The 26,689-nt window shown below is 43.0% G+C and overlaps 1 protein-coding gene across 1 annotated transcript; it reads left to right on the forward strand.

The window, feature by feature from the left end:
• The first annotated feature begins 885 nt into the window (after positions 1 to 885).
• Positions 886 to 26,689, forward strand: TRIM42 (tripartite motif containing 42). Its single transcript, XM_034989372.1, has 5 exons — positions 886 to 1,961; positions 5,668 to 6,365; positions 10,635 to 11,458; positions 14,363 to 14,587; positions 26,603 to 26,689. The coding sequence occupies exons 1-5, from the start codon at positions 1,621 to 1,623 to the stop codon at positions 26,687 to 26,689; spliced, it is 2,175 nt and encodes a 724-aa protein (XP_034845263.1). The 5' UTR covers positions 886 to 1,620.

Below are 26,689 nucleotides of genomic sequence, written 5' to 3' on the forward strand. Positions count from 1 at the left end.
TAAAAAAAAAAAAACTAAGGGCACCTGGGTGGCTCAGATGGTTAAGCATCTGCCTTTAGCTCAGGTCATGATCCCGGGTCCTGGGATCGAGTCCTGCATTGGGCTCCTTGCTCAGCAGGGAGCCTGCTTCTCTCTCTCTCTCTCTCTGGCAAATAAATGAATAAAACCTTTAAAAAAAAAAACTAAAATAAGAAGGATCCTTGACCAATGATGAAAATGTACTATCAATCCAGGAGTGAAACTCAGACCTCTGTGCCTGGAGGATAGAGAGAAATATTGATAAAATTGAGTTTGGGAAAATGTGGGGGGAAAACGTCTCCCATACATTGTTGGTGTCAGTATAAATTGGCATATTCATTTAGGTAAGCAATTTAGTAGTAATCTATCAAAAAAAATAATAAAACATACCCTATGATCCAGAATTTTCATTTGTAGGAATCTAAAATCAACGTGTGGCTGGCACAGTTAGCACTCAGTGAATGTTATTTCCTAATATAAAGGTGATAATCACAGGGAGAGATAATAAATTATGCAATAAACTCCTAAAGCCAAATTCAGCTCTCACTTCTGCTTCTTTTTGGAAAAATAATAAGACAGTGTTTATACCATAGGGTAGTATGGCCATGAAATTTCTGCTCTTTTAATCTTTGCAAGCTGCATAAGTGGAAAGCAAAATTCTCCCCTAAAATATAAGGTTATTTCTAGAAATACCGAGTATATACTTAAAAGCAGAGTTAAAGATTTTCATGTAGAGTTCCAGCCTCTTGAGAAGAGATCATGGGGTGCGTGGAGTGGGGAGGGAGTAGGAAAACCAAGATTGAGCCTCAGCCAAACCCCATGAAGCTACAAAAAAGCCAAGACATATTCAGAGTGACATATGCATGAAGCCTCATGAAAATCAGCGGTGGCTATGCAGCAATGGACAAACTCAGTGACTACTGAAAGATGTGCCTTAGTGAACTCCTACCTTTCTTCCCTTTAATTCTTTGTCCAAATGGCGATTCCCCTTAAATGTAGCATTGCCATGATTTGTAAACACTTTGTGCTTTGTTCATCACAAAAAGAGTTCAATCAATGCAGAAAAGGCCCAAGGAGAGAACATCATGTCAGTCCACTTCCAATTAATCATACCCAGTCCTTTCAGCCCATGAAGACATACCCTGAAGTCAAATAGCTCAAGTTGCAGGGAAAACATCATCAAAGAGAAATAGCTTCTGGAATCTGCCCCATAACCCAGAACGTGACAAGTGACAGCTAAACCTCCAGGATGCTCTTTGCATTAACCCCCCTCTGAAGCCGATCCTATGGAAGCATGGAGTGTCCATCAGCCCCCCACTGCTTGCCACTCCTCCCCATATCTCACCCACCCAGCATGGTGAGACATGGGGGGGAGACAGGGATTGTGACATAAGCAAATGGCCTCAGGCTGATATATGTAAATGCTAGCTCAGGAGCTTCCTAGTAGGGACACCACCTGTGAAGCCCTCATAACAGCCAACCTCCAAGCTGAGGGCCTCATTGGCCGGGGGGGAGGAGGGACCCCCTCCCTAGGAAACCACAAGATTCTTGTAGAGAAGGGATCCAGAGCTCTGGACAGCCGGTGGCAATCATGTAGGCGCCATGGAGACTGCTATGTGTGTTTGCTCTCCGTGTTGTACATGGCAGAGATGTTGTCCTCGGTTATGCTCCTGTCTGTGCTGCAAGTTCCTCTTCACCTCCGAGCGGAACTGCACCTGCTTCCCCTGCCCTTACAAGGACGAGCGCAACTGCCAGTGCTGCCACTGCACCTGCTCCGAGAACCCCAACTGCCACTGGTGCTGCTGCTCCTGGGCCAATGACCCCGACTGCAAGTGCTGCTGCACGACCAGCAGCAACCTCCAGTGTTACTACTACGAGAGCCGCTGCTGCCGCAATGCCTCCATCACGTTCCACAAGGGCCGCCTCCGGAGCATCCGCACCTCGTAAGTGCCCGCTGCCCCCACCCCGAGGCCATTTCTCCACCTGAGAAGAGGAGGCCAAAGGTTCCGTAGCAATTAAGCGTGTCCCACACAGCCAGTAACCGCGGCTAGCCCTGAGTTCGAAATCCACTCCCCGCCAGCCCCGTGAATGAGCACGGCGCTCTCTCACTTGCACCCAGTAGGGGGCGCTAAGACTTAGCGCGTAAGGGGTTTGTCTTCCAACTGGCCTCTCTCCTGGTTTCTGAATGCCAGGCACTGCCTGTGTGACCCCAGGCAACCCTCACCTCATGCCCACCACGCCAGTGAGGAAGCTGAGCCTTTGCAAGGTCCAGCGGCCCAGGATCACCTAGCTAGTAAGATGCAGCCAGATTTTGAACCCAGACTCTGTGTCTTAACTTAAAAATGCTGTACTGCAAAATGGAGAGTATAACGCCTGCCATGATTCAGCGGGTATGGGGATTAATGTATGTGCTTTGTAATCTTGTTATGTGATATAAAAATATAAATTGCCCCCTTTCTTCCTCCTCTGAACTTTTGATACCTTAATATGTATTGGAAAAGTTAACAACTTCCACAGGCCATTTTTGACCCCTGTGTCCTATATAAGTACCCCAGAGGGCCCTCAACTCCTGCAGCCTTCTCTTTCTATCTGGAAGTCATGCAACTTAGGGTCTCAGTTACTTGCATGGGGCATTAACCTGTGTCGAGTCCTGCATGTTCTCTTCCTGTTCTGACAGAGACAGTCCTTTTATGTCACATTTGAGGGGCGTCTCAAGCAGCAAAGGCAGACTTCTTAGATGAGAAAAGATCAAAGATCAGAACTACAAGATGGCAGCATTGGAGAGGCAGAAAATGAGAGGCAGGTTTAAAGCTTTTCAAGGCTGGAAAAACAATTCCGTGAGCAAAGATTCAGTGAATTCAGGAGAAGAATAGGATCCACTTTGCAGTTCAGCACTTAGTAGGTTACTCTCCATTCATGGACCTCTCGTGGTGTTTGCATGAATAGAGAACCCAGGGGTCTTGGATAAAAGCCCAGTTCTCAGGTGCAGAAAGTAACATCCACATTCTTCTCTCCTGACTCAACTGCCCCATTTTCTGCATATCCACAATGGAGAGTCACTGACCACATTTCAACAGAGGAGAGATGACTTTGGTGCTTTGGGAAGATGCCTTAGGTCAGTAGCTCCCAAACTTTGCTTTACATTAGAATCACCTGGGGATCTTTACAAAGGTCCTCATCCCCAGACATTCTGATTTCATTGGTCTGGGTATCACCTGGGCATCAGAATTGTAAAAGCCCCCCCAGGTGATTCTAAAGTACAGATGGCCTGGAAGGAACCGAAGGGAAGTTGGGAGACCTGCCATGTGACACAGTGAGAACTCAGGTACTGGGAGAATAGCCCTAAATTGGAAGGAGGGGGCTGTGCAGAATAGGAGAGGCCTGATATCTTAGCAAGAAGGCAAGGCTGCTGGGTTTGGTGGCTATTTGGGTATGGAACCATGGCCACTGAATGCCCAGGTCCAAGCCTGAGGCTTTCCGAGGATGGTCAGAGATGCTACTGCGAGGTCAGGAGGTGGGCTGTGGGTACACTGAGGTTTATCTTCCAACTGGCCTATCTCCTGGTTTCTGAATCACTGCCTCCCTGCTCTCTCTCTCTTCCGCCAGCATCACCCTCCCTCCCTCCTTCTTCCTGATTTCTCACGCTGTCTCCCTTTATATTACACCATGATCCTCAGAATCCCACCTTCTTGAACTAGAGAGGTTCATCCAGCTACCACATGTACAACTGACTGTACGTCCAGTGATTCCTTGCAGGGCCCAGGCACAAGACTGAGAAAGCAGAGAGGGAATGGAGCCAAGAACATTGTGGTCAGCAGGCCTAGGACCCAGCTTCCAAATCCCTAAGGGATGAGCTTCCCAGGAGCCTGAGTCCCCACAGAGGCACCCTCTGTCACCACAGGGCCACTCCCTTCATACTTCCAGTATTCTTGGGCAGCACCTTTGACTACCTGGGCTCTAAGATATAGGTCCCTGGCTGAGATGGGGAAGTAGATAGGGGCATATAGGGACTACAAGAAGCCAGAAGCAGAAAAGAATACATCCACAATGCCAAGATCAACACCCAAATATCACTAATGTGAACAGAAGAGTTGTGACTATTCCTGTCTCTTATTGTGTATCTGCTTCCATTTTTATCCCCACAGCTAACTTATTTATTTTCAGAAACTGCTTTTGCCCTCTTAGATTATAGCCTCTTAGAACATGCACTTGAATTTTATAAGTATGCTTCTATTTCATCCATGGTTCTTAGAATTAAATATATGAAATCAGCCTCAGCTATTAGACAAAGAATCAACACATACAGAGGCGCACACACACACATACACACTCACACACGAACAGTAGAAGCACACACTTCTGGACTTGACCATTGTTGTCCTCTACTGTGGACATTAGCTGGCTAGTACCAGAGGGGAGTAATTGCAGTGGCCACATTTACTGAGTCCTTACTACGTGCCAGCAGTTAAGCACTTCATCATGGATTACCTCATGTAGACTTTGTAAAATTCTCATGAAAGACATAGGATTGTGAGCTTTGAGCTTTGGATTACAGATGAGGAAACTGAGAATGGGAGAGGTTAAGAAACTCATTTCGAAGGTGCAGCTCTAAAGGGTGTACTCCACCATGAGCAATCCGCCCCTAGAGCCTAAGACCCTTAACTCTTACCTATTGGTCTGCTGGTTGGAGCACTCGGGTTCTAGACTTGGCTCAGGGACTGAACTCCTAGTGTCCTCGGAAGGACACGTTACCCATCCATTTTACATACAAAAATAGTGATGACGTCAATGCCTGCCAAGCAAAACTCACCAAGAACACACCTGTAGGTGGACAAGACTGGATTTACCGAATCATTGCGACAAGTGAGAACATACACCATGGTTAAGAGTGAAGTGTCTCGGTGAGAAGGCCTCAGCAAGTTATTATGGGATTTAACCTCATTTTAGGTGAGGAAGTGGGGGTAGCTCTCCTAGTGGATAACCAGATAAAAATCTTGTCTACAAGATGGGAAGCACACTGGGTGCCCAACGTTGCAACTGGTGAAAAAGCAGTACACTCCCACTAAACAGGAGAAGCCAGGTTTGGTCATTTTTGTGGTCTGGATGATATTCTTGTTTGGCCTGCATTCAAACAGGATGAAGTGGTCTTATTTCTGCTTTGCTCCATCACAGTCTCAGAAGGGCTTTGTGGGGTGTTGGTATTCTGTGACATTATTGATGGGCAACGTCACCCAGCCAACATCACCCCAACACCAAGGCCCAGCTGATGGTGCCAGGCCAGTCTCTTCTGCTTTCTCTTGCTCAAAAACTCACAACATGCAGTGTCCACTGCTTCCTGTGTTCCAGGGCCTGCTCTCAAGCTTTGTAGGTATGAAATGTAATTTTAATCCCCTCAAGAAACTCTATAATGTGACTACTAATTTTATGGCGAGGAAAAAGGCAGAGAGAGGTTAACTGACCCGAGGTCGCCCAGCTGAAAGAATAGCGGAGGCAGGTTTAGAACCCAGGTGCCCCCGCACGGAGCCCATGCTCCCCACCATCACACTGGCCTGCCTGGCGGTGAACCCCTAGTTCTTTCAGAAGCCGGAAACGGGGTGAGCTCTGAAGCCTGCCTCCTGAAGCCCTCCCCATGTCCGCTTCTCCTTCCAGCTCCAAGACCGCACTGCGCATCGGAAGCAGCGACACCCAGGTGGATGAGGTGAAGGCGACGCCCGCGAACAGCAACCTGGTGGACCATCTCTCGTGCCCCATGTGCAGCCGGCTGCGCCTGCACTCGTTCATGCTGCCCTGCAACCACAGCCTGTGCGAGAAGTGCCTGCGACAGCTGCAAAAGCACGCCGAGGTCACCGAGAACTTCTTCATCCTCATCTGCCCCGTGTGCAACCGCTCGCACTGCATGCCCTACAGCCACAAGATGCAGCTGCCCGAGAACTACCTGCGCGGGCGCCTCACCAAGCGCTACATGCAGCAGCACGGCTACCTCAAGTGGCGCTTCGACCGCTCCTCCGGGCCCATCGTCTGCCAGGTCTGCCGCAACCGGCGCATCGCCTACAAGCGCTGCATCACCTGCCGTCTCAACCTGTGTAACGACTGCCTCAAGACCTTCCACTCGGACGTGGCCATGCAGGACCACGTCTTCGTGGACACCAGCACCGAGGACCAGGATGAGAAGATCTGCATCCACCACCCGTCCAGCCGCATCATTGAGTACTGCCGCCATGACAACCAGCTGCTCTGCACCTTCTGCAAGACGGCTTTCCACAACGGCCACGAGACCATCAGCCTCATCGACGCCTGCTCTGAAAGGGCCGCCGCGCTCTTCAGCGCCATCGCCAAGTTCAAAGCAGGTCCTGGTCCCCTTCCCCCTCCTGCACAGTAACTTCTAGTTCAGGAACTGTTAGGCAAAATGGCTCTGGGCAGTCTGTTTGGTGAGAGCCTCCCCCAGCTGGTGGGGCAATCCAAGCACTGAGAAACACTTTGCTAGGCTGCAAGGCATTGACCTGGTGTGCACGCCTGGCAACCACCACCAGCCTCTTAACCTCCCTGTGCCTTGGTTTTTTCATCTGTAAAATGGGCATAGTAATAGTAACTCCTTTGTGAGGACTAAATGGGTTACTCTAAGTGTAGCATGCAAAGAAGTATCTGGCACGTAATCAACCCAGAAAGATTCTATAATCTTGGTTACAATCTTCATGACCTTGGACCTCGTTTCCTCCTTTGAAAAGTGGTAAATTTGATCTTCTAGTATCTGTGAACCTTTCTAAAGTTGTCACTAAAGTTGGATGTCTTTGGTATTTTCCCAATTTGCAGAAGGAAAGAATTAAGTCAATGTTGAAATCATTTCTACTTTAAATTTTCCTCAACAGTGTTTTCCCAAAACTTGTAAACAGCAAAGTAAATGAACTGGTAGCAAACACATAATAACAGAAATACTCAGAAATAGCCAATAACATTCTGGTCAACAGCTGGTTTTCCTTCTGCATGCCTGCTCAGGGTTACTTATATTGGCTTACCTATAAAATAGGTAGTTTGTATAAGGGTAACTGACCCTAGTTTCCATGCTGGAATGCGGTACAACAATATTTTGCAGAGCTCAGCAAAGACACCCATAATTTCTGGGTGTGGATCTACCTGATTAGACATGAGGATCTCAGGCATCCTTTTAGGGCTCTTTGCCCCTGGGAATAGCTTCCTTGAATAGAAGCATACTATGCCCAGGCCTAATTTTCTCAATCATCCTACAGTACAGGCATTAAAATTCCTTCCATGAATAAGACAACAGAGATTCTAAGAAGTCATTGGCACAAGGCAGCTAGTAAATGGGCAGACCTGGACTATCTGACTCCAACACCCATGTTAAATCCATAACATTCATTTGACAACCTACTCTATGCTAAACAGTGACCAGAATCTAAAGATTGAAAGATTGAAAAGCAACAGAAACCACCACCATCACCACCTGTGGTCTACTTCCTTAAGGACTGGATGACAGTCAAGTGACCAAAGTGCACCAGATCACCCCAGCCTTTCCCTTTGTTGGATATTTCAGTGTCCATGTGTAAACATGCCTAAACATATGAGTGGGAGGCAGTTTTTCTCTGAGCTGCACACAAAGGTCCTGTTGGACATACAGATGGGTCAGAGATGGGCTTTACTAACTCTGTCACCTAGGACCTCTCACTAGCTTGCATATTTCAGAAATACCTTCACTTCTCAATTGCTTCTACTAGGAAACATTGTTTATCAATTGATATTTATTCAGTTTTAGAACCACCACCAAGGAAATCGCTATATTAAAGAAACTCTATAGGAGCCATATTGCCAAAGAAATGGTAGCCCCTTTGGTTCTAGAGGGTTTTCTTAAGGTAGACTCACTGCCTGGGCTCAGCTGGATTCTCTGGGGCCTCAGCATAGGGAAGGGACTGCTGCCTACAGTCTGCTGTGGCCCCCAGGTAACCACAGGAAGCCTGGGTTTTTAACAGAGGAGAAATCTAAGATAGTTTTCTCAGAGTCCAGGGCACCTAGAAGTCAGACAATGAAATTCAATTCAATGTAAGGGGACACCAGTACAAATTCCAGACAGCCCAGAAATTGGAAGGGGACAGGGGTCACCTTCAAGGCATATCCATTTATACGTAGGTAAAGAATTTAGCCCTATCCATCCTTGCTAAGGGAACCACCACCACCCCCAAACTTTTTTAACTAGGTTTCAAACTTGCTCTTAAGGATTCAATTCACTTTTGAGGAAGGTGCCATAAATCTGCATTTTAAACAGATCTTCAGGTAATTCAAAAGCAGATGGTCTGACAATACACTGAGAAACTCTGGGCCCTGGAGGGAAGATCAAGTTTGGGTCAATTGATTGAATCTGTGGTGTTGATTCCAGCTACACATTGGAACCACATGCAGAGCTTTGCTAACTAGGACCAGCAACAATGGCACCACCCAGGAGCCTGGGCATGCAGAATCAGGCCCTAGCCATACCAATTTCATGGGAATCTGCATTTTTAACAAGATCCCCAGAAGATCCCTTGGATTAGATTCTAAACGCAGCTACAAACTGCCTCATCTGGATTACTGAGTCCTAACTCAGGCCAATTCAGAATCTCAGCAAGTGAGGCCAAGAGAGGAGTTTTCTTTAAAGTTACCCAGAAGATTCTGATGCTCACAGAGGGCTGAGAACCACAGTTGGAGCAATTAAGAACATAGGCTTTGGAGTTAGACAAATAGAATTAGAGACAGGCCTTGGTTTCTCCTATTTACTTGCTGTCATTGGACAATAACTTAACCTCTCTGAGCCTGAGCTTCCTCATCTATAAATGGGAACAATATCTTCCTCATAGGAAGATAAGTGTTATATATGATAATACAGAAATGTGATCCATAATATGTGTATCATCTAGATCTGGTCCATAATAAATGTTTAATAAACGAGAGCTACTTTTAAGTGTACTGCCTGAAAAAGATGTTGATTTAACTTTGCTCTAAGACTAGCTCTTGCAAAGTTGCCATATTTATAAGACAGGGGGAGGGATGCTTCTGGCTTCCTCTTTCTCTTCTCCTGGTGCTGCCTCTTTCCCCCTCATCTAAGGAATTTTTATCCTATCTCTCAGGACTTTACATAAATGTAATCCTTAATAAAGCAAGGAATTCCTTATGCAAGTGTCTTTGGCAATCAGTGAGTAACTATTGAATAGTCAAAGAAATTAATGAATAAAGTGGAATTTCAACTGCCATAAGCCACAGTGGGGTTTGAGTCAGGGGAGAGTGGGGAGCACTTCTCAGCACCTCTGCAATCACCCTGATTGTTTCCTATTCAGCCCCCATTGGCATTGTTTCTGTGCCAGTATGAGGGAGGAGGTGGGCAGAGGAAACAGCGGCTTCACAAAATAGGCCAGAGAGTGGCATTTACCCCAAAGATGTTAGAAAATAGAACAGATTGGCTTTCACTCAATAAATACCTCTCAAGCCCTTCTACACACCCTAGTCATAGTGATAACCAAGACAGCCACAGTCCCTGTTCTCATGGTCCAACAGGACTCTTGGGTTTCTCTTACTCAAATGCACATCATTGTTACAATAGCCACCACCCACAGAGGTCCAGCTTACTGTGTACCCAGGACTATGTTAAGAACCAAGTACAAAAAATTCTGGGCCACCCCTACTCATGAGTGAAATTTGGTGAGAGTTATAGCCCATCAATTCACTGCAAAGTTGACCATTCAGGGGAGGATCTTATCTTTAGACTAGGCCACAGAAGGTTGACATGTCTTCACATAGTTGTCACTGCCTGATGCCTAAATCACTGTAAAGCCAACAAAGCTGCTCATTTCACAGAGATGTGCCACATACTTTCTTTCATAGTATTCTCTATATTGTAGTATCACTGGATTTATGAGTGCCTTGATTGTCGGTGCCCTTTCATATTCATATATGCATCCCTAGTACCTTGGAAGGCATATGACTTGTAACAGGTGTTCAGTAAATGTTTGTTGAATGACTGAGTGAACTTATAATCCAAAAACCACTTAAGAGGATACAGGACAAATTGAGTTCTCCTTGAAGTGCAACAGCAGACTCTTTCTTGGAACGAAATGGGAGAAAGGCAAGAGAGGGAGCCCAGCTGATTTCCTGTTGTCTAGGATTAGGTTTTTGGTGAATGAGGCAAGGCAGCATTTAGAAGTCATCAGAAATTTAGTTCTTAGAAAATTCAGTTCTTTCACACAGGGAAAACCAGTCACTTTGTGACATCACCTCTTCTTAAGTCCAACGTGCTGACAAGTGAAGTCTGGTAAAAACTCATATCAAGGGTGGTCTTGAACTTTCAATTTCAACCCAGGGCCACAGAGACTACCACAGATATAACTATGCCAGGAAAGAAAGGCTGTTATTCCTGAGGGAAGTATTAGACAAGGAGGCCGAGAGGGAATTCCTGAGGGAGGCCAGATGCACCTCATAAACCTGTTCTAGCCTATTTCAGTTCAACTACAAGTGCCTTCCCTCCTTCTCCGCCCACTTCCATGGGGTCCAAAAGAATTTGCTCCAGTCTTCTACTGGCTTTAACATCTGGGGAGATGAAAATTTTAACCAAAGTAACTAACCTGGTTGTTTTGCAGTCCGCTATGAGATTGATAATGACCTAATGGAGTTCAACATTTTAAAAAACAGCTTTAAAGCTGACAAGGAGGTGAAGCGAAAAGAGATCCGAAATGGATTTCTCAAGCTGCGCAGCATTCTACAGGAGAAGGAGAAGTCCATCATGGAGCAAATAGAGAATCTGGAGGTGTCCAGGCAGAAGGAGATTGAAAAATACGTGTATGTCACAACCATGAAAGTGAATGAAATGGATGGCCTGATTGCCTACTCCAAGGAAGCCCTGAAAGAGACAGGCCAGGTGGCATTTCTGCAGTCCGCCAAGATTCTGGTGGACCAGATTGAAGACGGCATCCAGAGCACCTATAGGCCTGACCCACAGCTCCGGCTACACTCCTTGCACTGCATGCCCTTGGACTTTGCTGAGCTCTCCAGTGCTATCCACGAGCTCTTCCCCACAGGACCCAAGAAGGTATGCTCCTCAGGGGACTCCCTGCCCTCCCCCTATCCCATGCACTCAGAACTGATGATTGCCAGGAAGGTCACTTTCAGCACTCACAGCTTCGGCAACCAGCAGATATACCAGCGAAGCTCCTCCTTGTTGTCCTTCAACACCACCGGTGGTGAGAAGGCCAAAATGGGTCTGGAAGCCTATGGGCGAGCCCAGTCCGCCACACCTGCCAAACCCACAGATGGCCTCTATACTTACTGGAGTGCAGGGGCAGACAACCAGTCTCTGCAGAACAGCAGCAGCTTCCACAATTGGTACTCATTCAATGATGGTACTGTGAAGACCCCAGGCCCAATTGTTATCTACCAGACTCTGGTGTATCCTAGAGCTGCCAAGGTAAGAAAGGCTCTGGGCCCATGGCAAAGACAAGGGGGTGTGAGGTACGGAATGGAGGTGGGTAGTCAGGAAAGGTTGCATGTACCTCTTTGAGCTCTAGGGTCCAGTCGCTCAAATCTGTTCCTCTGGATTCTTCATGGTCAGCCCATTCAAAAGGGATAAGTTCCTAAAATCTTAAGTACCCTAAGATTGGCTTAAACCAAACAACATATTTAACTTATAGTCAAAAATATATCTGAAAGCCCCAACCCCGTTTCAAGAGCAACCCAAATTTGGGAAACAAAGTAATTGGAAGAGACTGCTTGGAGGGTGTAATATTTCCCAGGGGAAAGCCTGTAACAATAGAGAGAACACAGAAAATCAAATTGTAAATACAGGCTCCATTATCTATTAGCTGTGATTCCTCTAAATTGCTACCTTTCCTAAAGAAATTATCCATACTCTCCATGATTTGGAAAGAATGGAAGGAAAATCCCCAATGGAATCCCAATTCTTATCTCCTGAGATTCAAATTTGGGGGGTGTGGTTCTCTCACAGACCTCTACCACTGCCATCATCTGACTTCAGGGGACATGACTCCTCCTTGACCTTCTTGGCCTAACATGACCTTTCCCTCAACATTCCTTTCAAATCCAGCTGAACATAAATTGAACTGTTTATAGAATGTGTTATTAAGGTTCAGGGAGAGAAACAGATTAACTTGCGATTAGATACTCTATTAGAGCAAATCTTGCCTCTCTTAGGATTCCCTACGGGGACATCTCCCAGGCCAGCCCATGGCCTGCTTTCGTGTGGCAGAACTCATCTTTTGCCCCCATAATCTGACAACACTCCCAAAGACTTTTAGCATTCTTAAAGTTGAAACCATTGATTCTCAAACATTAATGTGCACCTGGAAGTCTTGTTAAAATGCACTTTTATATCAAGGGTCTAAAAAACAAGAAAATGAAAACCAGACTCTGACCAAGCTTTACTTTGCTGTTCTCCTGAGACGTCATAATCTATGTTTTAGAGTCTATCATTGCCAGCAAGAATGACCTTACATTGCAAAGTAGAATATACCTTCCCATGGGCTCTCAGACACAGCAAAGTATCTCTGCCCTTCACAGAAGAGATGTCCACAACTAAACAGCTGAACCTTCATTTCCAAATGATCCTAGATCAGCAAAGCCTGCAGTGTACGTGACATTAGCTCAGTGATGGCCTTAGGTCTCTCCATGCAACTTAGACTGCTTAGGAGTTTGGCAGTTTCTTGCTCTGGAAGGGAAGAACTAGTGATATCTTCTCCATACTTGGGCTTGGAAAACAGTCACCGCACACCACCGGTTAGTGGTCCCTGGATGAGCCCAAGAAAGGGGCCTACACAGGAAAACCTAGTTAAGACATTGCCTGTCAAGAGAGGGACACCTAAACCTACTGCCAAATATGGTATTTGATTTGAAGATATTATTGATCCCCATTAGGATCATGGAATGGAATTCACATGGGAAACATAGTGCTCAGTAATGCCCAAGATGAAATCTGTGTTGACTTTTCTCACAAATGATGGTTGACAGTCCTCTTTAGGCTTTTGGCATAAAAAACATTCTCAAAGTTAGTATTATAACTTGTCATTATGTATCTGAAAAATCCTAAGGAGTTTTTTCTAAAAACTCAATTTTATTTCTAGAAATCTTTCCCAGAGAAATGATTAAAAACTCAAATGAAGATTCATGCCCCAAAAGTCTTCACTGCATCATTATTTATTAGGGTGTAAAATTAGAAACAACCTAAACGTTCAACTATAGAAGGATTAAATCACTTATGGGACAGTTATTAAAATTGTGCTTTACTAAGTTTTTCATAATATAGGGAAATATGTAAAATATAACAAGTGAAAGAAAGTAGGAATCAAAGCAATATAACCCAAATTATATATATCTCCATGTCTGTGTATGTTCCAAAATTGGAAAGAAATTAATTATTAACTGAATTTTGGAATCATAAGTGGTATTTATTTTCATCCCTTATATTTTTTCTGTATTTTCCAAGTCTTTTACAATGAGTATGTTAGTTTTGATAATCAGAAAAAAATAAGTTAATTTTCACTGATGAATTATATAAATTTATAAAAGGTTTTAAAAGTATAAATATATAAAAATAACTACAAATTATATAAAGTCACAAAAATTTATGCACTTATGAGTAATTATAAATTAATTTTATAAACATAATGACATTTGAATTTATTAAAACTTAAAGAACACAATATAATCAGTATAAAATATATGCAAAGCACAGTCTGCTAATTGACACTTGTTAGTATATCTCTTTCCAAAAGTTGATATTTTATGTTTTGAGTGTGAACATATATTCTCCATGACTTGGGTAAGTCTTTTCACCTCTCTGGTACTCTACTTCTTTGTGTGTAAAATAGAGGGTTGGAATAGATACACTTTTCATCTTCTAGTAGTCTGTGGTTCTATTAGAATTTGCTTAATGTAACCTTCCTGAGCCTCAGCTGTAAAATGGGATAATAAAATCTCCCTTCCAGGGAGTTGTGAAGACTAGGTGAGTTAGGCAATGTCAGACACAGAATCTGATGCATAGAAGGTGTTCAATAAATGGCAGCTACCTTACTTAGTTGTGTCAGTAGACCAGTGGTCACCGCCAATGTTGGCTGGTGGTAATAGAACCCAGAGAAGCATTCTTCTGTTCTTGAAATGCATCACAAGCATCATGTCAGGCCTTATCAGGTAGCCTTTCAAGACTGTTGCACATAGTCTACGTCAAAGTCCTCAGCAGCTGGAGGAGATGGGGTCAGCTTAAACTCACCCCACTGATAGTTAATGACACAAATCTTTATGGGAAAGAAAGCTGAATGGTGTATATTGATATCACACCCACATGTTCATTGCTTCATAGGTTTACTGGACATGCCCAACAGAAGACGTGGATTCTTTTGAGATGGAATTTTATGAACTCATTACTACCCCTCCTAACAATGTGCGGACAGAGCTTTGTGGGCAAATTCGGGATATAATGCAGCAGAGTTTGGAGCTGCACAACCTGACCCCCAACACTGAGTATCTGTTTAAAGTTAGAGCCATCAATGACAATGGTCCTGGGCAATGGAGTGACATCTGCAAGGTACTGTGCACATTTTTCTCAGACAGACTTTCTTTATAAGCTCTGATGCAGCTCTGTTAGGACGATCACGAGATCACAGAACCTACTGTGTGGCTGCCCCCTCTAATCCCAGAAAACTTGTTAACTCAGGTCAGAGAGAAGGCTGCTGGCCTTAACCAACTTGGCAAATGAGGCCTGAAAATTGTTAGTTCAGTTTGATTCAAAAAACATTTGGGCCAGGCATTCTTTTAGGATGTAGAGATTTAGAGGAAAATAAGACATAATCCTTGCCTTCAAGGAGCTCAGGGTCTATTAAACAGATAATTGTGGCGTGAGAAGGACAAAAAAAAAGAACTCATTATTAGCCCTGGTGGTGACTCAAAGCAAGTGTATAGTGCCAGATTTAACAAACATAAACACAGGACACATACAGAAAACAATTTTTAGTATAAGTATGTCCCATGCAATATTCTAGACATAGTTATACTAAAAATTTTTATCTGCTGTTTATCTGAAAGCCAAGGAATAGCCACTGAGCATGTCAGAATGGACTCCCAAAAAGAAGGGACAGGATTATTCCTATCTTCTTGGTGATGCAAGGCTGACTCTTCTTTATATCCCCAGGGGATATACATTCATGAATATAATTTTATTGATACTCAAATGAGAAAAGGAAGAAAAATATCAAGACTTCCCATAGCTATCTTACTGTATAACCATGATGATGTTTTTTGGGATAAGAGTAGATTTATGGCTTAATCAGGGATTCTTTAGAGTAAAGATAGTAAGCCCATTCATTTCAGCTTTTGAAAAGGAAGATTTATGGTACAGAGAGAGAGGAGTCTCATGAGACCACTTCCAGCCAGGATATACATCTGATCCCCAAGGGAACTAGAAAACTATCAGTTCCTCTCCCTTCCTCTCTCTGTCTCTCTGTCTCTGTCTCAGTCCTCCCTCTGCCCGCGCTTCTATGTCTGCTTCTGTCTGAATCTATTCTACTTTCACCTAGTTTGTAGTATCTCCTCTGCTAAATTCAGCTTGCTTGTGGTTTTGGATTGTCTTGGCCCAATGTCTGTGTGACCAACACAATCTGACTAGCAACACTCCCTTTGTCTCAGGTCCAGTGTTTGCAGAAGAGAATCTTCCCTGATTGGTTGCTACCCCTAGTGATGAAGGGAAGCAGGAGGCAGGGTGGGGGCAGGATTGTGCTGTTGGCCAGTGTACCAGTAGCAAGTCTGCTGTAGGTGGACGGTCTCTAGTCCATCTGGACTCCTTCTGGAGTCAGTACCCACACGCACCCCTTCCCACTCCCACAGAGGTCAGCCACTTCCCTGGGAAGGAAGTGGGATGAGAAAGTCAGCCTTGCTGCTCCTCCTTCTCTACCCTGCCCATTCCCCTATCAGGCAGGTGGCTCAGAGCCCAATTCTTGTTGGTACCCTTCTCTCCCAAGCATGGAACACCCACAGCTGCTACCATATTTTGCAGCATGTCCTTTTGACTATGGATTCTTCCTTCCTCTAGTTCTATCTATCTTCCTTCTAATTTTTTAGAAATTCCTCAAAAATGTCTCGAACATGAAGGGCACTCAATGCTCTTACTAATTTTTTTTAAATGTATCTCCTGTCATTTTTCCATGCTAGGGTCAAGGACAGAGGTGGAGAGACTGAAACATGTTGGCCCTTCTTAGGTAGATGTTTTGTCCTTCATCTTGAGCTCCAAACTCCCTGAAAACAAACTTCATGTCTAATTCATCTCTCTTTCTCCCACAATGCTTACCACAGCACTGTGCATATCTCGGGTTCTTAATGGTTATTGAATGAATACATGACTGAAAATATGACCAAACAAATGAGTATATGAATGAATGTCTAAATTAAAGAGTGAAGAAATAAATTGATGAATAAAATTAATAATCACAAAGTACCATAAGATGTCTGAAAACTGAGTGTTTTATGCAATCAGTCAAGAAATAACATTCCCCCTGAAATTGTGTTTATGCAATTAATTTGTACTTCCTATATGGGAAGGAAACCCATTCCAGTTTCTTTGCTTTTTAACACAATTTCTAAATGAGCAGAGCACTAATTAATGAGGTTTTCTGGAAGCTTCATTTTTATCTGACTCGCAGAGCTGCAATATAGATTTTTCCTTCAGAAGTAATTCTTCCTCCCTCTTTGTGATTATATTAGCATTCAAGGGGAAACACTGGCTTCCTTAACTTTTGTCATGATTTGCATAAGTAAAGGCTTCAATAGCAAATGAAAATAAGATGGTGTGTTTGAATGACATTTATAAAGCTTCATAAAAGTTATGACTTCAGTTCTTTCCTATAAAATCGAAATACTTTTCCTTTGGCATCAGTTCTATGCAGGTATTCCTGAAAGGTTTCATTTAAAATGCTATAATGAGGTAGCCGAATCATTTCTTATCCAAAATACAATATTTCCATCATATGTACTTTTGAAAAGGAAGTGAAATAACACCTTTCATATTTGATTTTCATAGTCTGTGACTTGCTGATTTTTAAGGGATTTTATTCGAAGTATAATATGTGAATCATGAAAATTAACTTGAATGCTTTTTTTTTTTTAAGATTTTATTTATTTATTTGAAAGAGAGAGAATGAGAGAGAGCACATGAGAGGGGGGAGGGTCAGAGGGAGAAGCTGACTCCCCGCCGAGCAGGGAGCCCGACGCGGGACTCGATCCCGGGACTCCAGGATCATGACCTGAGCCGAAGGCAGTCACTTAACCAACTGAGCCACCCAGGCGCCCAACTTGAATGCTTTTTAAAGGTCCCATTTATTGAAGGCCAACTCGATGTCAGACACTGTCTATTCGTTATCACTGATCTACCAACCACTGAAGGAGGGGAGTTATTGCCTCTATTTTACAGATAAGGAAACTGAGTCTCAGGAAGGGAAAGTGTCGGCCCTCATGTAACTTGAAGGAGGAGTTGAGTGGGAACCTAGGTGTCATCCAAACTGGAGCTCTTTGTCCCCTACACCACAGTCAGATTCAGCTAAGTCTGGGCTGTTGGGCCCCACCCTGGTGACCTGGCATCTCATGCTGGGAGAATGTTGTCCAAGCCAACAGCAGTGAGAGTGGGATTTTTTTTTTTTTTTTTTTTTGAGAGGCAAGATTGAGCATTGCTTGGCCTGGTGTACCTAGCCCCAACTCCACTAGGCTGTAAGCCCCAGGAGGGCAGGTGTCCTGCTGGTCTTCTTCACTCCTCTCAGCCCACAGCCCTCCACCAACAGCCTCTAACATCCAAGAGCCTGATAGTTTTGAAGGAATGAAGAAATGTGTTTTTAGACAAGTCATATATCCTTTAGCCTGTTTCTTCTCCTGCTCTTCCACTAGTCCCCAGGGTCCCTCCTGACCACCATCCCCATTTCATTTCTGACAATAGCCTCTTTACTTTGTCCCCTCAGACTTTAAATCTCTGCTAACTGCCAGGAAGTCTTCCCATGACAAATGGAACTTTCCATCTATGCACTGGTTTCCTATTACTGCAGTAACAAATTAGCAGTTTAAACAATACACATTTTCTTATAACCTTATAATTCTGGAGGTCAGAACTCCAAAATGGGTGTCACTGAGTAAAATCAAGGTGTGAGCAGGGCTGTGTTCCTTCTGGAGACTCTGGAAGAAGTTTATTCTCTTGCCTTTTCCAACTGCTAGCAGCTGCCCGCCTTCCTGGGCTCATGGCCCCTTCCTGCATTTTCCAAGCCAGAAACATTAGGCTGAGTCCCTCATACACACACACCACACACACACACACAGACACCTCATACCTTCTCACACTCCCTGGCTCTCTTCCGCCCCTCTCTTCCACTTTGGAGGACTCTTGTGATTACATTGGACCCACCTGATGATTCAACATAATCTTTGTCTTAAAGCCAGCTGACTAGGAACCTTAATTCCCTTTTGCTGTGTAACATAACATGTTCACAGGTTCCCAGCGTCATGACGTGGACATCTTTGGGGGCCATTACTCTGCCTACCACAGTCTGTAAACCAGATGTCCCCTGTTACATCACATTTGGAAGTAAAAATTCAGGCCCAACAATAGTCACAAACTGCTACTGTTCTGGGTCTTTCCTGATAGCTCTTTAGGAAATGTGCCCACCCTTGCCCCCATTCACCCTCTCAAATTCCTTCTCAGTCTGTACTGGGGGTCACCCCTGGTGTGTCTCCCATGTGCTCAGGAGACAGCCCTGTCAGCTACTCCGAGTCTCTGCAGTGCTGCTCCCTTCCTGCCCAGGCTGGAACTCCAGGCACAGAGTCAGGCTGCCCGACCTTCTGGGCATCTTACCTTCTGGTTTTACCTTGGTCCCTACTTCAGACCTCCTGTCTAGGCTGAGATCCACATCTTCAGGAGGTGGGGTTGCAGGGCAATCAGAGTGACCAACACTATCCCACACTCAGAGTAACTGCCCCAAACCTACCTCACACTACCCACATACTCACAGCGACTCCCTGCCCTGAAATGAAATAAAAATGGGTTTGTACTCTCTCTATCTCCTTAGGATTTATTCTTCGCCAAAGAGCTCCTTGATCCTTCATGCCAACAGAATCCCATTAGTCTTTCCCTACTTGCTCTGCAGATAGACTTGAGCCCTGGAGTGAGGATAATTTAGGTCAAGCCAGACCTTTTATTTTTAACCTCGTACACAGAGGGTTGAGTTAATCAATACACTTCAGTTCATGGTCCATTTTCAACATTGGTTTATGCAAGGACCTTTTCTTGTCTCCATATGTATTCCTTTTAGTGACCATTCCTTCCCAGACATCCATTCTAACACATTTTATGTGTATCTCATTACTTTTATGAGTTCTTCACATGGTATGTACAATTTTGAATGTGTTGGTAATTTGCACAAACAGTATTGTGCCACATATCCTACTTTGTTTCTCACCATTTCTCTCTGAATACTGTGTTTTTATGCTCTAGCCATGTCGTTATGCACATTTAGGCCCTTACTCCTGATGCCGCCTCATTTGGGCACCACATGTTACCTGTCCACTCAGCCAGGATGGACACCCAGGTGACCTCCAATAGTGCCTCAGTGAACAATATTCATTCCTGACATTTTGTGGGCAGGATGGGGGCGTGAGAATTTCTCTGGAACATTGTATTTGTTTTCTAGGGCTGCCATACCAAAATGCTACAGATTGGGTGGCTTAAACAACAGAAATTTATTTTCTCACAGTTCTGGAAGCCAGAAATCCCAAATCACATTTTTGACAGGTCTGGTTTCTTCGGAGGCCTCTCTCCTTGTCTTGCAGACACCTGACTTTTTCCTGTGTCCTCACGTGGACTTTTCTCTGTGCAAGGGCACCTCTGGCAGGTCTCTGTGTGTCCAAATTTCCTCCTTTTATAAGGACACCAGTCAGATTGGATTAGGGCCTTCCCCAATAACCCCATTTTAACTTAATCACCTCTTTAAAGGTCCTCTCTCCAAATACAGTTGGCCCTTGCACAACACAGTTTCAAACTGTGTGGGTCCACTTATACACTGATTTTTTACAGTGCAGGACTGTCTTTTCTCTTCTATGATGTTCTTATTAACATTTTCTTTGCTCTGTCTTTATTGTAAGAATATAGTATATAATAAATATATGATATGTGTTAACTGACAATTTATGTTATCAGTAAGACTTCTGGTCGGCAGTAGGCTACTAGTAGTTAAGTTTGGGGGCATTAGAAAGTTATACATGGATTTTCAACTGTGCAGGGGGTCAGCACCCCTAACCCCTGCATTGTTCAAGGGTCAGCTGTATAGGCACATGCTGAAGTACTGGGGATAGGACTTCAAGGTATAAATTTTGGGAGGACACAATTCAGCCCTTACCAGATATATACCAGGAGTGAAATTGCTGGGTCATAGAGTACATGCACACTTGATTTCAATGCATGCATGTATGGGTCCATAAAGAATGAACAAGGGCACCTATATCCTAGCCCACCTGTATGTGGCACGATCCAGCTTTCTACTATTTTGCTAATCCAAAAGGTACAAAGTGCTGTCTCCTTATTGTTTGAAATTTCATTTCATATGCTTCTTAGTTTTCAAGATTTCCTCTTCTGTAAATAGCCTGCGAAATATCCTTTGCCCATTTTTCTATTGCATTTTTCATTTTCTAGGTGAATTTCAGTGTGTGCCGATATATTCCAGATAATGGTTTTAGACATTGTTAATATCTTCTCTGTTCTGACATTTGTCTATTAACTTTGTTCATAGTGTATTTCATGAAACAGCAGAAAACTTCCATTTTCATATGATCAAAGTCATCAATTATTTTTCCCTTCTGGTTTGACCTTTTGAAGTTTTGTTTAAGAAAGTTCTTCCAGGGCGCCTGGGTGGCTCAGTTGGTTAAGCGACTGCCTTCGGCTCAGGTCATGATCCTGGAGTCCTGGGATCGAGTCCCGCATCCGGCTCCCTGCTCGGCAGGGAGCCTGCTTCTCCCTCTGACCCTCCCCCCTCTCATGTGCTCTCTGTCTCTCTCATTCTCTCTGTCTCAAATAAATAAATAAAATCTTAAAAAAAAAAGAAAGAAAGAAAGAAAGAAAACAGATTAAAAAAAAAGAAAGTTCTTCCATAGGCTTAGGTCACAAAGGTAATCTTCCACATAATTCTTTTATTAACTTTAGTATTACTAGCAAATTTAGAAGTTTCATCCATCCAGAGCCCAACTTTGTGTGTAGTGCTAGATAGGGATGCACTTTTTTTGACCATCTAGTGAACCAGTTTTTGCAATGGCATCCACCAAGCAATGTCTTCTCCATTCGTATACAGTAAAGGTGCCACTGCCATCTTATATTAAAGTGCCATGTATTTTGGGCTCTGAGCTCTCTACAGCCTCCTGTAGGGAAATTTGTCTTTCTATATCAATACCACACTGGTTTTATTGTTTAATCTCAGCTTTGTGCTCTGTCTTGATGAACTGCTAGGGTAAGTCTGCCCGTTACCCTTCTTTCTTTTTTAAGGTTTATTTAATCATAGGAATTTGTTCCTTCATATAAATTTTGGGGTAAGTAAATTGAATTCCTAAAAAAAAAAAAAAAAAGGAAGAAAGAAAAAGAAAGAAAGAAAGAAGAAAGAAAAAATCCAGAAAAGAATTTGATTACAAAGGTATTGAGTCTCTAAATTAATTTGGAGGCATTTGATATTTTTGTAATAGGTCTGACATTTATTCAAATCGTCTTCAATGTGCTTTACTTGGGCTTTTAAATTCTTCTCATAGAGGTACTACACGTTCCTGGTTAAACTAAATAGTTTGCAGACTTTGTAGATATTATGAATATTATCTTATATTTGATTGTATTTTCTAACATATTGCTGGTTTAGAATAAAAACTATTGGTGTTTGGAGGTTAATCTTGATTCCAGCAATCTTTTTTTAAGATTTTATTTATTTATTTGAGATAGAGAGAGAGAGAGAGCATGAGCAGGGTCAGGGACAGAGAGAGAAGAGAAGCAGACTCCCTGCTAACAGGGAGCCCAACGCAGGACTCGATCCCAAGACCCTGGGATCATGACCCGAGCCGAAGGCAGACGCATAACTGACTAAACCACCCAGGTGCCCCAGATTCCAGCAATCTTGATAAACTCTCTTATTATTCTTAGAGTTTATCTGCTGATTTTGCTTGTTTTTCCAGGCTATGACCCTATCATTTATGAATAGTGAATAGTTTTAGCTTTTTCTTACAATCCTTGAACTCTATGTCTTTTCTTTCCCTATACCTTTGGCTAGGGGCATGAGTCCTACAGAAAATAGAAGCTGAAATACTTGATATCTTTGTCTTATTCCTGATCTTAATGCTTTTCCATTGAGCTATGATGATTTTGTATTTAGTTTTTGTGACGTATAATTCTCATTAAGGAAATTTCCTTCTACTTCTAAATTTCTGAGAGCTGTACAATCTTAGGCATTTTTTGTATTATTTGAAACAATCATATGATTCTTCTCCTTTAGGCCTTCATGAAATGAATTACATTGATTCTCTGATGTTAAGCTTGACTTGCATTAATGTAACAAACCCTATGTGACCATGATGTGATTATTTAACATACTTGGTTTTAGTTAGCTCATATTTTATTTTGCATTATTGTATCTACGGTCATAAGTGAACTGGCCCTATAATGTTTTGCTTATATTGTTTTTATCTAGCTTTGAAATCAATAGTTTATTAGCTTAATAAAATTAGGTAGGAAGCTTTTGCTCTTTTCCTGTTTTCTAGAACAACTCTTTCCTAAAAGTTGGTTAGAATTCATTTGGAAAACCATCTGAGCATTTTGGGCAGGGAAGAATGTCAGCTATCATTTCAATTTCTTTAGTATCTCAAGTTCTGTTCTCTATTTCTTTTGTCCTGTTTCATCTCATCCCCTTGTTCATAAACATGTCCCAATACTCATTGCCCCACTCACACATCACACATAGTCTATCTCTGGAGACCCTGACTACTTTACAGCAAAATTCAAATCCCCTATGTTTTATGAGTCAATTCCCAACCCCATCACAACACTGTTATCCCTTCATTATCACCCTTGATAATTCGATGTGTATATCTTATACTATATCTACTATCTTTACCAAGGCTGTCTCTCTGTGTTACCTCCATTTTTATCCAGCAATGGGTAATCTAAGTATCATGTATATAATATGGTCATTACCTTGCACAAAGCCCTGTTTTCTTTAAAATTAAAAAAATTTGGTAAAAATAAAGGGCACAATCAGACAACAAAAAGAAATAAAAGGCATCCAAATCAGCAAAGAAGTCAAACTCTCACTCTTTGCAGATGATAGGATACTTTATGTGGAAAACCCAAAAGACTCCACCCCAAAACTGCTAGAACTCATACAGGAATTCAGTAAAGTGGCAGGATATAAAATCAATGCACAGAAGTCAGTGGCATTCCTATACACCAACAACAAGACAGAAGAAAGAGAAATTAAGGAGTCGATCCCATTTACAATTGTACCCAAAACCATAAGATACCTAGGAATAAATCTAACCAAAGAGGCAAAGAATCTGTACTCAGAAAACTATAAAATACTCATGAAAGAAATTGAGGAAGACACAAAGAAATGGAAAAGCGTTCCATGCTCATGGATTGGAAGAACAAATATTGTGAAGATGTCAATGCTACCTAGAGCAATCTACACATTCAATGCAATCCCCATCAAAATACCATCCACTTTTTTCAAAGAAATGGAACAAATAATCCTAAAATTTGTATGGAACCAGAAAAGACCCCGCATAGCCAGAGGAATGTTGAAAAAGAAAAGCAAAGCTGGCGACATCACAATTCCGGACTTCCAGCTCTATTATAAACCTGGCATCATCAAGACAGTATGGTACTGGCACAAAAACAGACACATAGATCAGTGGAACAGAATAGACAGCCCAGAAATGGACCCTCAACTCTATGGTCAACTAATCTTTGACAAAGCAGGAAAGAATGTCCAATGGAAAAAAGACAGTCTCTTCAACAAATGGTGCTGGGAAATTTGGACAGCCACATGCAGAAGAATGAAACTGGACCATTTCCTTACACCACACACAAAAATAGACTCCAAATGGTTGAAAGACCTAAATGTGAGACAGGAGTCCATCAAAATCCTTGAGAAGAACACAGGCAGCAACCTCTTCGACCTCAGCCACAGCAACTTCTTCCTAGAAACATCACCAAAGGCAAGGGAAGCAAGGGCAAAAATGAACTATTGGGACTTCATCAAGATAAAAAGCTTTTGCACAGCAAAAGAAACAGTCAACAAAACCAAAAGACACCCGACAGAATGAGAGAAGATATTTGCAAATGACATATCAGATAAAGGGCTAGTATCCAAAATCTATAAAGAACTCATCAAACTCAACACCCAAAGAACAAATAATCCAATCAAGAAATGGGCAGAAGACATGAACAGACATTTTTCCAAAGAAGACATCCAAACGGCCAACAGACACATGAAAAAGTGCTCAACATCGCTTGGCATCAGGGAAATCCAAATCAAAACCTCAATGAGATACCACCTCACACCAGTCAGAATGGCTAAAATGAACAAGTCAGGAAATGACAGATGTTGGTGGGGATGCGGAGAAAGGGGAACCCTCCTACATTGTTAGTGGGAATGCAAGCTGGGGCAGCCACTCTGGAAAACAGTATGGAGGTTCCTCAAAAAGTTGAAAATAGAGCTACCATATGACCCAGCAATTGCACTACTGGGTATTTACCCCAAAGATACAAATGTAGTGATCCAAAGGGGTACGTGCACCCCGATGTTTATAGCAGCAATGTCCACAATAGCCAAACCATGGAAAGAGCCAAGATGTCCATCAACAGATGAATGGATAAAGAAGATGTGGTATATATATACAATGGAATATTATGCAGCCATCAAAAAAAAACAAAAAACAAAAAACGAAATCTTGCCATTTGCAAAGACATGGACAGAACTAGAGGGTATTATGCTAAGCGAAATAAGTCAATCAGAGAAAGATATGTATCATATGACCTCACTGATATGAGGAATTCTTAATCTCAGGAAACAAACTGAGGGTTGCTGGAGCGGTGGGGGGTGGGAGGGATGGGGTGGCTGGGTGATGGACATGGGGGAGGGTATATGCTATAGTGAGCACTGTGAATTGTGTTAAGACTGATGAATCACAGACCTGTACCTCTGAAACAAATAATACATTATATGTTAAAAAAAGAAGAAGAAGAAGATAGTAGGAAGGGAAAAATGAAGCGGGGGAAATCAGAGGGGGAGATGAACCATGAGAGACTATGGACTCTGAGAAACAAACTGAGGGTTCTAGAAGGGAGGGGGAGTGGGGGTATGGGTTAGCCTGGTGATGAGTATTAAAGAGGGCACATATTGAATGGAGCACTGGGTGTTATACGCAAACAATGAATCATGGAACCCCACATCAAAAACTAATGATGTAATTAACATAACATAATAAAATTAAATTAAAAAAATAAAAAATAATTAAAAGAATCTATCACAAAATGTAACTTAAAACACACATGCAAAAAAAAATAAAGGGCATAATTTAATAAGTGTCTATTTCTTTTTTTGCCTTTTCCCTTTGAATACAAATATAAAAAGTTAAAAGCTTTGTATATAGGGACATTGTACAAACATCACTCTTCACCACCCAAACCGCAACCCCACCCATCTGCCTCATGAGTCCTGATCTGTCTAGACAGAGCCCACTATTCCAGTGGGCTATCCCTCATCCCTGGATCTCAGCCTCACTCCCTAAACGCCTCTTCAGTAAATGTGTACTGGAAAGGAACAGGAATGCTTCCAGACCAGAAGCATGGAGAAACCCAGCACCTTTGAGGTAAAGCAGGGAGATCCACGTGTAAGCTGAGTTGGTTAGATTTGTAGGAGACTTGCTCACTGCAGTTTTCCCTTTCCAGGTAGCTCTGACAGCTCAGTGCGATCAAAGATAGTGTGAAGCATCAGAGAGAGGCAATTGGCAGATTTACAGATTGTGGTTCTATTTACCTTTCATCCACTTCTCTAAGAACCTTCTCTTTACCTTAACCAATGTTGGAATTACAGAGATGAAAGACTATCACTTCCCCTACAACCCAGTCAAGGTGCTCAGTCTGTTAAGAGCCAAACACATTAATGGAATTTACAAATGATAACAGCTATGATAGAAGCAATTTCCAGGTGCTGGGGGATACCCTGGAGGGCTGCTCTATGGTGAAGCCCACCTGAGGTCACAACTCTCAGTTAAATTCGGTTCCTTAGAGGAAGTGGAAACTGGTCTATGAAATCCCAGTCTCACCACATTTTAGGAGTACGACTTTAGAAAAGCAAGAAGTTACCTGGTCCTTCTGAGCTTCAGTGTCCTCATTCATATAAGGGGGTCAGTGGCACCTGCTTTGTGTGGCCATCATGAGGAGTTAATGAGATGATGTGTGAGGGTCTGGTGCATGGCAGTGGCCATGCTACTGGAAGCTACTGTTTCCCCTGTGGCTGGTGCCATGGCTCTCTGCTTCTGATTGCAGGTGGTAACGCCAGATGAGCGTGGGAAGACCCGAGCTAAGTGGGGCCTGCTGAAGAACATCCAGACTGCCCTCCAGAAGCGCTTCTGA

This window comes from Mirounga leonina, unplaced genomic scaffold, assembly GCF_011800145.1.
Source record: "Mirounga leonina isolate KUSES-001 unplaced genomic scaffold, KU_Mleo_1.0 Mir_115, whole genome shotgun sequence".
Lineage (NCBI taxonomy): Eukaryota > Metazoa > Chordata > Mammalia > Carnivora > Phocidae > Mirounga > Mirounga leonina.